General features: G+C 33.1%; 1 protein-coding gene across 2 annotated transcripts in view; it reads right to left on the bottom strand.

Annotated features, from left to right (window-relative positions):
- Nucleotides 1-883: 883 nt before the first annotated feature.
- The window catches only part of chd4a (chromodomain helicase DNA binding protein 4a), a 60,487-nt gene continuing 48,146 nt past the window's right edge, over nt 884-13,224 (bottom strand). Inside the window, exons 34-41 of one of the 2 annotated variants that reach the window (XM_056479131.1) lie at nt 12,864-13,098; nt 10,836-10,898; nt 10,560-10,715; nt 8,462-8,570; nt 8,193-8,325; nt 6,220-6,415; nt 3,313-3,476; nt 884-1,155 (exon numbers count right to left, since the gene is read on the bottom strand). In XM_056479131.1, coding sequence (XP_056335106.1) covers nt 1,144-1,155; nt 3,313-3,476; nt 6,220-6,415; nt 8,193-8,325; nt 8,462-8,570; nt 10,560-10,715; nt 10,836-10,898; nt 12,864-13,098 — 1,068 coding nt within the window. In that variant the 3' untranslated portion in view covers nt 884-1,143. Of the gene's footprint in view, nt 1,156-3,312; nt 3,477-6,219; nt 6,416-8,192; nt 8,326-8,461; nt 8,571-10,559; nt 10,716-10,835; nt 10,905-12,863; nt 13,099-13,224 lie in introns of both variants that reach the window. The other variant, XM_056479130.1, reaches the window with a different exon arrangement.

Genomic DNA, 13,224 nt, shown 5'->3' on the forward strand with positions numbered 1-13,224 from the left:
GAATTTATTACAGCTATGAGGGTTTTATGCACTCTGCTCCCCATTGTGCCTAAAAACCCCTTCAGTGTTTATAAATTCATGTTAACCACAACTTCACGGGACTTATTGCTTCATAAAATCAACTCTTTCAACCCCAAAACGCTTTCAACCTAGAAAAAATAAAATCACAAAATCATATTTACATTATTTTAAATGTTGGCAAAGCAGAAACATTAACAACAACAGGATTAAAAGGAAAACAAACCTTGCTACAGATATGGAATAACCATTTTATAAATGCAGTAAGCTCTGTGAAGATGTGGTTTACAGTCAATTTATAACGGCTAAGAGGATTTTAGGCACTCTGCTCCCCATTTATTGGTGTAGTAGTTCTTGTCAGTTTGTATAAGCCACATCTTTACAGGGCTTAAGGTGCGGGCGGTCACACCGGGCTTTGTGTGTGCGAAATTCTGTCATGCGACGCTGCGAAAAGGGGCGGGATTAAACAAGATGATTAGACATTTAAAAAGCGAGCGATTGGTCCACGCTTTAAATTTCTGTCCAGAGAGGTCCTGTTTCGATCCTCGATTGGTCTCACGCAGTCAAGTGATGCGATTTCGCAGGTCAGAGTTCATCAAGCTTGAACTTTGCACCGCAGCAACCTGCGAAACTGGACCCATGACCCCGCGTTTCCGGTCTGACGCATTCGCGTGCGTATGAATGGAAGTCTATGGGAGGAAAAGCCCAGTGTGACCGCAGCTTTATTGCTTTAGAAAACCTTTCATCAACTCTTTCTGCAAACAAACAAGTCCAAAACATTCTCAATCCAGAAAAATCACCGAATCAGATCTACGTTATTATTTTAACGATTGTCAAAGCAGAAAAGAACACAACAACAACAGGATTAAAAGGAAAAGAAACCTTTTTATTGAACATTTTATTGAGGTCCCAAAAACCATCAACAACAATATTATGTAAACAATATTAATTAGGAAAATAATAATTAAAATAATAAAAAAAAAAAAAAACCGACAGCTTGTAGACCCACAGCCGTGAGGGTTGAGCGGACAGTACGAGGCTGTGGATTCAAGCTAAGACGAGAAGATCATGTGCAATCAGGAATGTAGACGTGGTGTGCGGCGCTCAGGACTGCAGTCTGATAGGCTACTGCTGCACCTGGACACAGACAACAACGCAAATCAATAATGCTGCAAATGAACACAAACATCAGACAACACGATCAATAATACACAACACTACTGCTGCAGCATCTGGGTGATTGGTGAGAAACAGTCACAAATAAATAACAGTCTACGGTTTTTAAAGATAGAATTACTGTCTCTACTTGATTTAGCTTAAATCACAGTAAGTGAAATGTGGCCCTGGGATAACCTCAGACATTAAATAATTCATATTAATTAATTGTGTGTAATGGCATAAAGACTAGATCCTGTGGTTTCACAGTGTATAAAAGACATGATCTTGTATTTACATGTCAAATTCAGTTTCTTCACGGTCAATTTAGAAAGTGAATGATTTCCTGGAAAGCATCAGTGGTTCATGTTTTGCAGACTTTAATATGTAATGTAATGTAATGTGTAGCTGTACGATTGATTTAATAAAACAATTAAAATCCTAAAAAACATGTTATTGGATCAATCTCTCCACATATAAAAATACCACATGCTTTCTGCTTTTTAATTTGAAAATAAATCTTATATAAATAAACTAAATGGAATCAAGTATGCATTTTATTTGTAAATATACAAGTACATTTTTACATGTGCAAATACATTAAAACAAATTAGTGTTTTTATTAATTTATATTATCATATTAAATAATTAATAAATTTCACACACACATACATATACATACATGCATGCATTCATACAGTTGAAGTCAGAATTATTAGCCCCCCTTTGAACTTTTTTTCCTGTTTTAAATATTTCCCAAATGATGATTAACAGAGCAAGGAAATTTTCACAGTATGTCTGATAATATTTTTTCTTCTGGAGAAAGTCTTATTTGTTTTATTTCGGCTAGAATAAAAGCAGTTTTTAATTCTAACACAATTTTAAGGTCAAAATTATAAGCCTATCTTTTTTTCAATAATCTACAGAACAAACCATCATTTTACAATAACTTGCCTAATTAACCTAGTTAAGCCTTTAAATGTCACTTTAAGCTGTATAGAAGTGTCTTGAAAAATATCTAGTCAAATATTATTTACTGTCATCATGGCAAAGATAAAATAAATCAGTTATTAGAAATGAGTTATTAAAACTATTATGTTTAGAAATGTGTTGAAAAAAAAACTTTTATAATTTATATTTATAATTCAGGGGGGCTAATAATTCTGACTTCATCTGTACATGCATACATACATACATACATATATATATATATATAGATTAGGCATGGGACGATTACCAGTTTCAAGGTTTACCGGGGTTAGGAAAAGTCAAGGTTTTAAAAGCGCTAACATGTTCTGTTATACCGTTCCTACTGTATATTTAAGTTGTTGTTGTTTTTACCCAGACATTTAAAAAGAACATATTTTAGAGCAGTGATTACAATACTGTGATATCGTGAAACCAAGATATTTTATCCAAGGTTATCATACCGTCAGAATCTTATACCGGACCATGCCTAATAAATATAAATATAAATATAAATAAATATAAATATAAATATATATATATATATATATATATATATATATATATATATATATATATATATATATATATATATATATATATATATATATATATATATATATTTATTAGGCATGGTCCGGTATAAGATTATATATATATATATATATAGCCACATCAGCAACTTATAGCCATTTCACAGCAAGAATAATATAGCTTACATAATATTACATAATAATACCTTAATTGAACAAGAGATTACACAAAATAAACAAAAATATAAAATATTTTTCATTAAAACAAGAACTTTTCCCAGGGATACATTTTTTTAAAAACATCCATCAAAGAGCTACAAGCAGAAATCTAAATATATTAAATAAGTATAAACTAGACGTCTAAAACCACAACGTAAATTAACATTGCAAAAATGTATTATATATGTTTAGGATTTACATTTACATTTAGTCATTTAGCAGACGCTTTTATCCAAAGCGACTTACAAATGAGGACAAGGAAGCAATTTACACAACTATAAGAGCAGCAGTGAACAAGTGCTATAGACAAGTTTCAGAATTCCATCTGAATTAATGCAACACATGGTTAGAATAGGATTTTCTAAATATTACTGTATCCGGTGTAAACACAGGGGATGCTACACATGGGTGTGTGTTGTACCTGCTGACTCTGTGTGTCTGGTCCTCTGCTGGCCAAACGGCTGAGAATGTTTCTTTCAGACATCTGCAGCCTCACAGCAACAGGCGGTATCCTGGCGATGGTTGCCGGGAGACGAGTGACATCGGCTTTCATGTCACTTAGCAACTCTTCCAGCTGCTTCAGTACTGTCGGTCACACAAGAATAGAAGTACTGAGTGTCGTCTACGAGACCTCAGGAGCTCATCGATAATTCATATATAATTAAAAGGCATGGTTTCCGCTACATTCATTCTTCCATGGCGGGGCGCCACGCCAAGATTCATCCCGCCACGGCTACATTACAGCTTCTCATTCAAAACATTCTATTTTTTTTAATAGCGGGTGATAATCGCACCAAAGCGTATTAAAATGTAAGTGAATTATAACCGCGTGAACTTTTCTGTAATCGTAGTAGTGCTGTGCGTCATTTGTTTAACCCTTTAAGGTTACGTGCTGACTGACTGACTGACTGACAGGTGCGTGATACCCAGCAAACACGATGTATAGCCGTTTCACTTTACTTCAGGACGCATTAATACCGGAGGCATTCATAAATATTCCTAGCAAATCTAATAAATGTTGAAGACATACTCGTTACATAAACGTGCTAAATCGCACCTTAGCAGCGATTATTTAAGAGCACACAAGAAGATCTGCGCGCTCTTAAAGCGGCTTATATTTGAGGGGGCGTGCAGAAAAAAATCGGCGCGCAAGCAAAGAGATCCGCATGCTCGTATAGGCTATAACATAAATGCAATCTCGAGAAAAAAAAACAGAAACAAATACGTCCTGGGACGTAACAACTCTTTATTCTGTTAATTTGGGATTGAGTTAGTAGGGAGGGGGTGCCATTTTTATTTTTGTAACTATTTTCTCCTGTTTAAGTTAGTAAGGGAGTGAGAGTATTTTTGATGTATTTTTCTTTTCTTTTCTTTGATACATTATTCAGTTCTTCCCTTTCTCTCAGTTAGAGAACGTTTGTTTGTCGTTTTGGCTTGAACCCCCTCTTGAAGCCTTTTTCTTTTGGAACCCTCCCTTAATCCTTTAATAAATATTGTTAATCTGCACTCACGACATTTGTCATTGAAATAACGCCACAGGTAGTTGGTAGATCTGTGTAAAAAAGGCCTGCCGCCACAGCTGGAAAAAATCCTAGAGGAAACACTGAAAGGCGTTTTTTTTTTTTTTTCATTTTTAGATTTTGTGCTCTTTAGACTTTTTTTTTTTGAGTGCAAATATATATAAAAAAAATTCCAATTACGGCTTTACACATTTCTTTTGTGACACTTTATTAATTTGTGTCTTTAAAAATATGTATTGTAACCAATTCAAAGGCCATTTTCTTAAAGTTATAAACCTACATTTACATACACCAAATTTTATACCATTTACTTATATTGACTTTTTGCAGAGGGATGCGTGCTTAAATAATCTGCCTGATCATAAAGTACATTTTATTTGACACCAAATTTATCTTTTACTGGCAGTGTTTATTATACCGTGTGTCCCATTTATATGGATACACCCTTATAAAATGGGAATGGTTGGTGATATTAACGTCCTGTTTGTGGCACATTAGTATATCTGAGGGAGCAAACTTATCAAGATGGGTGGTGACCATGGTGGCCATTTTGAAGTCGGCCATCTTTGATCTAACTTTTGTTTTTTCAATAGGAAGAGTGTCATGTGACACATCAGACTTATTGGGAATTTCACAAGAAAAACAATAGTGTGCTTTGTTTTAATGTAAGTTTATTCATTCAGGAGTTATTTACAAGTTTCTGTCCACTTATAAAATGTGTTTAATGTGCTGCCTATTGGGTTGGATTGTCAATGCAACCCTCTTCTCCCACTCTTCACACACTGATAGAAACACCGCAGGAGAAATGCCAGCACAGGCTTCGCAGGATCCGCAGTTTCAGGTGCTGCACATCTTGTATCTTCACACCATAGACAACAAAGTTAGTGGGGCCATTCTTCATCAATGGAAACCTCAAGGCCACTGGATATTTGAAATTGCTACATGATGATGTGTTTCCCTCTTTATGCATTGAAGCTGGCACGGTCCCGAAGGTTTTCCAGCAAGATGGTGCACCACCACATTACGGGTGTCAGGTCCAAGCATTCCTAGATGAACAGTTTCCTGAAAAGTGGATTGGGCGTCGTGGGCCAGTTGAATGGCCCCCAAGGTCTCCCGATCTGACCCCCTTAGACTTTTATCTTTGGGGTCATCTAAAGGCAATCATCTATGGTGTGAAGATTCAAGATGTGCAGCACCTGAAACTACGGATACTGGAAGCCTGTGCTGGCATTTCTCCTGCGGTGTTTCTATCAGTGTGTGAAGAGTGGGAGAAGAGGGTTGCATTGACAATCCAACCCAATAGGCAGCACATTGAACACATTTTATAAGTGTTCAGAAACTTGTTAACTCATGAAAGAATAAAGTTACGTTAAAACCAAGCACACCATTGTTTTCATTGTGAAATTCCCAATAAGTTTGATGTGTAGAAAGGCTAATGTTAACATTTGTAATATTTTTATTCATGTGGATTTTTATAACTCTGAATCTGCATCTTATTTTGGAGGCTGCTACTGTTCTCTGGAGGTCATATTTTCAGCCACGTCCGCATATATTGAGGCAGCTTTCAAGACTGAAATTGAATAAGCTGTTTGCCGCCAAGGCAACCCGGGGTGCTGAATATGACTGGTTAAACTTGCAGTGGGCTAAAACTCAGACAGAAATGCCTAATTTAGTACATCCAATCAGCTCGCAGAAGAAAATACAAGCCACGCCCACTGTTTTCTCATTTAATACTCCATTTCTCTAGAAAAAAAAACGGCTGCAGCTTCCGGTTCTTGTGAACTTGAACAGCGAGTTTACATACGTACCTTTATGTAGGACGGCGTTGGCAGGTTTGTTTCCAGACATGGACTCTTTGCTCAGGTGCTGGTGGGACTCGGCCAGACACTCCACTTCACTGAAGCGTGTGTTGAGAGCCATGGAGGGGTGAGACGGGTCTTCAGTCATGTTCAGATACGCAGCTCTGCGCAGCTGTTCTTCAATCACCAGAGCCTGCTCGAGCAACTGCAGAAAAACACACAGCAACACCTTCAGTCACGACAAGAAAATAACTCATTTACAGGAAAAAGACTTATTTTCTGTGACCTTTTTTTTTTTTTTTGCATTACAAATATGTGATGTGATATCTGTTTTTGTCCTGGCATTTTTTGTGATCAGAGACAGAAGTCTGTCGGACAATTATTTCCTCAGACTTTATCCATCTTAGCTCTGTGTTGAATGTACTTTTTATTCATTCATTCATTATTCCCTTTATTAATCAGGGCTCACCACAGCGGAATGAACCTCCAACTTATCCAGCATATGTTTAACACAGCGGATACACTTTACAGACTCATTCACACTCATACACTAAGCAGGTTCGCGTCATGGGCAAGACTTCTGTCTGCCCGGTGACTCTAGCTTCGTTGCTAAATGACTAACATGGATTTTATTGAGTGAATAACTAGGTTTATGTGCTTTATGAAGGTTGAAAAACAGTGTAGATTCATTTGGTGCAGTGGCTAAGTCCACTAGATCCTTTCAGAGGTACACCCTGCTCTGTGAGCTCATCAACTCCCCCAGAAACTTAACCTGGATGATTGAAGCTTTTTGCAGTGCTTCCGTCTAAGCCGAGCCCAGTTTGAACAACTGTTGTCTGGTGTCAGCAGGAGGATTTCCCCCCGGGACACCAACAACAGGCACTACGTCATAAGCACACTCCTACAAGAGAAAGCTCCGAATTGGTTAACGCGGCGCGAATGTCCACTGAAGTTCCAACTTAAGCGATATGCACGTTAAGCGCCTCAATCATGCAAAACGCTCAACTCGCGCTGCTTCATTTTGTGCAAATCGTGCCACAGGATGTCTATTCGCATGTTTGCATTGACTTAACATGTAAATCACTCGCGCTTGACGCTTCATCCGTGTCTGGTGTGAACACAGCATAAAACATGTGCAAGATGAGTTGGCGGTTCATTACACTGTGGCAATCCCTGATTAATAAAGGGACTAAGCCGAAAAGAAAACGAATGAATGAACAAATGATTGTGTATGTTCTAGTAAAGAACGGTTAATGTTTTTTAAATGCCTTGCATCTTAAATACATTTTACCTCTTGATTTGTATCAAGTTGCTAATGAATTTCACCATTGCACATTATTATTTTTATATTTTATGTATTTTTGCAGTATTTCTTACACCGTTTTGTGCATATTTATAATTCTTGCTACAGAGTCAAGCACTCAAGTGTGAAAAGAGAAAATAAAAGACAATTTAAAAATTGTGTGTGCTCTACAGATTATGTAAATGAGTATCTATAAAATAATATACCTAACTAGAAGTGTTTTATAAATTTAAATCTGAATTCTATAACTATAAAACATTTTTCAATTAAATACCGATAACTAATCGATATTAAAAGAAAATCTAAATGATTTAAACTTCACCGATAAAAACAAAACAATATAAATACGACTAACCACTAGCGAAATGCTTTCAATTCCCGCTCTAGTAGACAAATAGTTGCCAGATTGCAAAAATAAAGTAAAATGCGATGCAGAACATGCATAATTTTAAGAGAAATGAGCAGTTTAACTTTCTGGAATCTCGCAGCCCCAAACATGAAAGCTCATAGAGGCTCTTTAATATCTAAATAGTCTTTTTCGTAGCAAAAACCGAGACGTTTTAGCTTTTAACTCTCCTTCTTCTGATTAATTATTATTTTAGTTGCAAAAAATGTCTTATTAGTTAATTATTTTTAATTGATTGACAGCACTACTTTTTTTAAATATTGTTCACAATACCTTGAACCTCCGGGCCAGAAATTTGTTTTTGATCTCCAGGAAGTTTCCTCTGTTGATCTCTCCTTTGAAGGGTTCATTAAGAATTGCGAACCGGACGTCATTCTGAATGTCTTGCCAGCGAGCGTACCCGTGTCTGAGACGGTGAGTAAAGGTAGACCTTCACGCTCTGATTGTGACTGAACACATCTGAAAGATACCCAACATATGTGCGTGCGTGTGTGTGTGTGTGTGTGTGTGTGTGTGTGTGTACGGACTGCATTAAAGGATACTGGATGATGCCTGCGAGGAGCCAGTAGTCATGACGACGATGCCAGATCTCATTGGTCTTCTTAGTGACTGTAGCAGCTCGTTCCTCATTCTGCCACAGGGAGTGCAATTCTGGAAGAAAGCCAACTGTTTGAATTATTTTGCTTTTTTTCATATTTATATATATTATACTATATATTTTGGCTGATAAAGAGCTAATATTATACATCACAAGTCTACAATGCCCATTTTAATGATTATTAATAAATTATGCAAAGCAAAGAAACGACAATTAAAAATAAATAGTATTAGTTAACAAAAAATGAAGTTTGATTTAGATATTTAATTTATATTAAAAATTACTATCATTAAATTATGAAAACCAAGTGAATAAATTTAAGACATAAATAGTTTTAAATAGTTATACAAAAAATTACATAACTTTAATTTAACCAAAAAAGAAGTTTAAATTAGTTTTGTTATACATTTAATTCATATATTAAAATGACATATTTATAGACAAAGAGCTAATATTATACATCACAACTCAATAATGCCCATGTAAATCATTATTAATAAATTATGCAAAGGAAATAAATGAAATAACCAAAAAGAATAGTATTAGTTACTAAAAATACATAATTTGGACTTTTTTTATTAGATATTTAATTTATATATTGAATTATATATTTTGTTTAAAAAATATAAGTAATATAATAGTTCACAAATATATAATGCCTCATTATATTAAAATTAATAAATTAGAAGTTTGAACTAGTTTTGTTATACATTTAATTCATATATTAAAGTGTATGTTTTTGTTGACAAATAGCTATTTTTATTGTTTACAAAATATAACTCATCTTTTAATTAATATTAATAAATTGTGCAAAAAAGTGATCAAAGATAAAAATAAATGGCTTTAAATAGTTAAGAAAATAATATAATTTTGAATTAATCCCCCAAAAAGATCAGATATTTTCATATTTATTTTATCTATTATATGATATATTTTGGTTGACAAATGGCAAATGTTATATATTACAAATAAATAATGGACATTTAAATGAATAATTATAAATTGTAAAATGTTATACAATCTTAAATGAAAAAAAAAGTTTGAATTTTATTTCATATTATATACATATAATAACTAATAATTCACATTACAAATATATTATGTCCCATTAAACAAATATTATGCAAAAAAGTTAATTTAGTTTTATTATTAACTATAAATATTAACTCGTTATACTTTATATTTGTTACATATATTAAACCAATATTTTTAGAACATTAAAATATTAATATTAAGTATTAAATTATATATTTTGATTGACAAATAGCAATTATTATATTAAACAAAAATATAATTCCCCTTTGAATTAATATTTATAAATTATGCAAAAAATGAATAAAGATAAAAAATGAATAGCTTTAAACGGAATAAATCACTGAGATAATCCCCCACCAAAAACTAGATTTTTTTTCATATTAACTTTATATATGACATATTTTGGTTGTCAAAATGTTAATATTATACATTATGAATAAATAATGCCCATTTAAATTAATAATAATAAATTATGAACAATTAAAAAGTGAAGAAGTAAAATTTTTAAATAATAGTTATTAAAAAAATGTAAAATTTTAAATGAACAAAAAAATTTATTTTATATTTATTTTATATATTATATTATTATTATATTATATATTATTATACATTTTGGTTGAAAAATAGCTAACAATACACAACAAATATACAATGTCCTTTTAAACGAATATTTATAAATTATGCAAAAGTTAATTAAGTAAAAACTATTAACTATACTACATTTGTTAAATATATAAATTAAACATTAATTTAAAAACATTAAAATATTAATAATAAGCATTAATTTGTTATGCAATGAGTAATTTTTATAACTTATTTTTTATTATCAACGTTTACTCTCAAATACTGTCAAACAGTACACTTTACATAAATGCAATCAATATAAAGAGCTTATAGGTTAAATAAATAAAACTATATAGCATCTTTTAAATAAAATGTAGCTACATTATCTAGAAAGCATGATTTCCAAATTAATATTTAAAAAAAAAACAGACAGAAAATCTCACCGGTGAATCCTCCATCTGCGATGTTGAACATGAACCGTGTTTTGGCTTTCTTCCTCTCCTCAATTCCTGCTCCCGCTGCGCTGTCTTTGGCACTTTCTCCATTCGGCAGTTTACCTGCTTCCTCCGTTTTACCAGATTCTTTCTCATCCTTCTGACCTGAAGTGAGAGAAAAACAAGATTAATAAACTGGGAATAAATAAGATATTAATAAAATAATAAAAACTCTGAAAAACATTTTTAAAAAACTGTTTCAAAAGTTACTCAGCGGGTGCAGACCTTTCTTCTCATCTGTAACAGGGGTAGTGTCCATCTTCTCAGGCTCATCATCCTTCTTTTCTCCTGAAACTAGGCATAAACACAAATCTATAAAGTCTATATTTGGATAAAGCTTATTTTTGCAGTTGAATTTTGTCAATTATGAATCTCCGGGTCTAACAGGAGCACTTTAGCTTAGCTTAGCTTAGCGTAAATCATTGAATTAGATTAGACCGTTAGCAGCATCTCCTGAAAAATGACCAAAGAGTTTTGATAATTTCTCTATTTAAAGCTTGAATCTTTTGTAGTTACATGGTGTACCAAGACAGACAAAAAAATGAAAAGTTGCTGTATTCTAGGCTGATATGGGAATATAGGAACTAATATTAATATTATTAATAAAATATTATTAATATTAATATTATCATATTACATTATTCCTAATGTAATAATAAAAAAGAATAAAAGTTTTAAATGTGTATGTTTAAATGAGATGAACGTGATCATGTTCTGTTGGTTTTATAGTATAAATATAGGTATAGTATAAATATTATACAGTATAATTTCTTGGTAGATTGTTGTTGTTTTTTTACACAGTAATACAGTTGTAGTCAGAATTATTAGCCCCCCTGATACATTCACCCCCCTGTTTATTTTTTTTCCCCAATTTCTGTTTAACGGAGAGATGTTTTCAACACATTTCTAAATATAATAGTTTTAATAACTCATTTCTAATAACTGATTTATTTTATCTTTGTCATGATGACAGTAAATAATATTTGACTAGAGATTTATCAAGACACTTCTATACAAGTGACATTTAAAAGGCTTAACTTGGCTAATTAGGCAGGTTAGGGTTATTAGGCAAGTTATTGTTTAACGACGGTTTGTTCTGTAGACTATTGAAAAAAATATACATAGCTTAAAGGGGCTAATAATTTTGTCCTTAATATGGTAATTTTAAGATTAAAAACTGCTTTTATTCTAGCCGAAATAAAACAAATAAGACTTTCTCCAGAAGAAAACATATTATCAGACATACTGTGAAAATGTCCTCACTCTGTTAAACATCATTTGGGAAATATTTAAAAAGGAGAAAAAAAAATTCAAAGGGGTCTAATAATTCTGACTTCAATTGAATGTATTTTGAAACTTGTATTTATTATGCATTGATTAACTGGTTTATATCTTTAGGTCGACTATTTTACAGCCAGTCTAGTGACTGCAGATGCAAAATAGCATGTTTGGCTAATTCAGGTACATTACACAAGGAAAAAAGTAAAGAAAAAAGAAAATGATTGAAATTTTGAAAAGAGATGCTAACGGTCTAATCAGATTTAATTAATTATGCTAAGCTAAGCTAAAAGTGCTCCTGTCAAACCCGGAGATCAGCTGAATAGATTAAAAATAGAGTAAAACACAACAGTTTAACTATAGGAGTAATAAAAAAAGTGTGTTCCTTTAAAAGCAATCATTATAAAAGGTAAATGGCATTTTTGTTCACGTTTGGCGTCTGAAGATGCAAAACAGCATTTTTGGCTAATTCAGGCACATTATACAAAGAAAAAAGTAAAGAAAATTATCTAAATTTTGAAGAGAGATGCTAACGGTCTAATCAGATTTAATTAATTATGCTAAGCTAAGCTAAAAGTGTTCCTGCAAGACCCGGAGATCAGCTGAATAGATTAAAAATGGAGTAAAACGCAACTGTTTAACTATAGGGGAATTATTAATTAAATTAAAAACAATCATTATAAAACTTAAATGTCATTTTTGTCCACGTTTGGTGTCTGAAGATGCAAAATAGCATTTTTGGCTAATCCTGGCACATTATGCAAGAAAAAAAGGAAAAAGAAAAAAAACAAAATTTTGAAGAGAGATGCTAACGGTCTAATCAGATTTAATTCATTATGCTAAGCTAAGCTAAAAGTGGTCCTGCCAGACCCGGAGATCTGGCTGAACAGATTAAAAGCAACTGTTTAACTATAGGGGAGTTATTAACTAGATTAAAAACAATCATTATAAAAGTTAATTGTCATTTTTGTCCACCTTTGGCGTCTGAAGTTTCCTTGTCAGCCTCAGATCCTTTGGGTTTGTCTGTATCGTCAATTTTCTCCTCAGAGTCTCCCGACTTGGCTTTCTCTTCTTCCTTCTCTTCCTGCTTCCCATCAGCCTTTTCTGCCTCCGAGGACGATTCAGGCGTCTTCTCCTTCTCCTCTTTGCCTTTCTCTTTCTCCTCAGATGCAGAAGCAGCTTTGTCACCTTCATCCGGAATAGCAATGACCTTTAGATACACAACGAGAATTCAATTATTGACAAAATCATCTAAAACTCATCTGGTTAAAACAATAAACATCAAGCAAACATCCAGACCAGTGTTCAAGTAAATAAAACAATACTGTGGTTGCTA

This window comes from Danio aesculapii, chromosome 19 (genome assembly GCF_903798145.1).
Source record: "Danio aesculapii chromosome 19, fDanAes4.1, whole genome shotgun sequence".
NCBI lineage: Eukaryota > Metazoa > Chordata > Actinopteri > Cypriniformes > Danionidae > Danio > Danio aesculapii.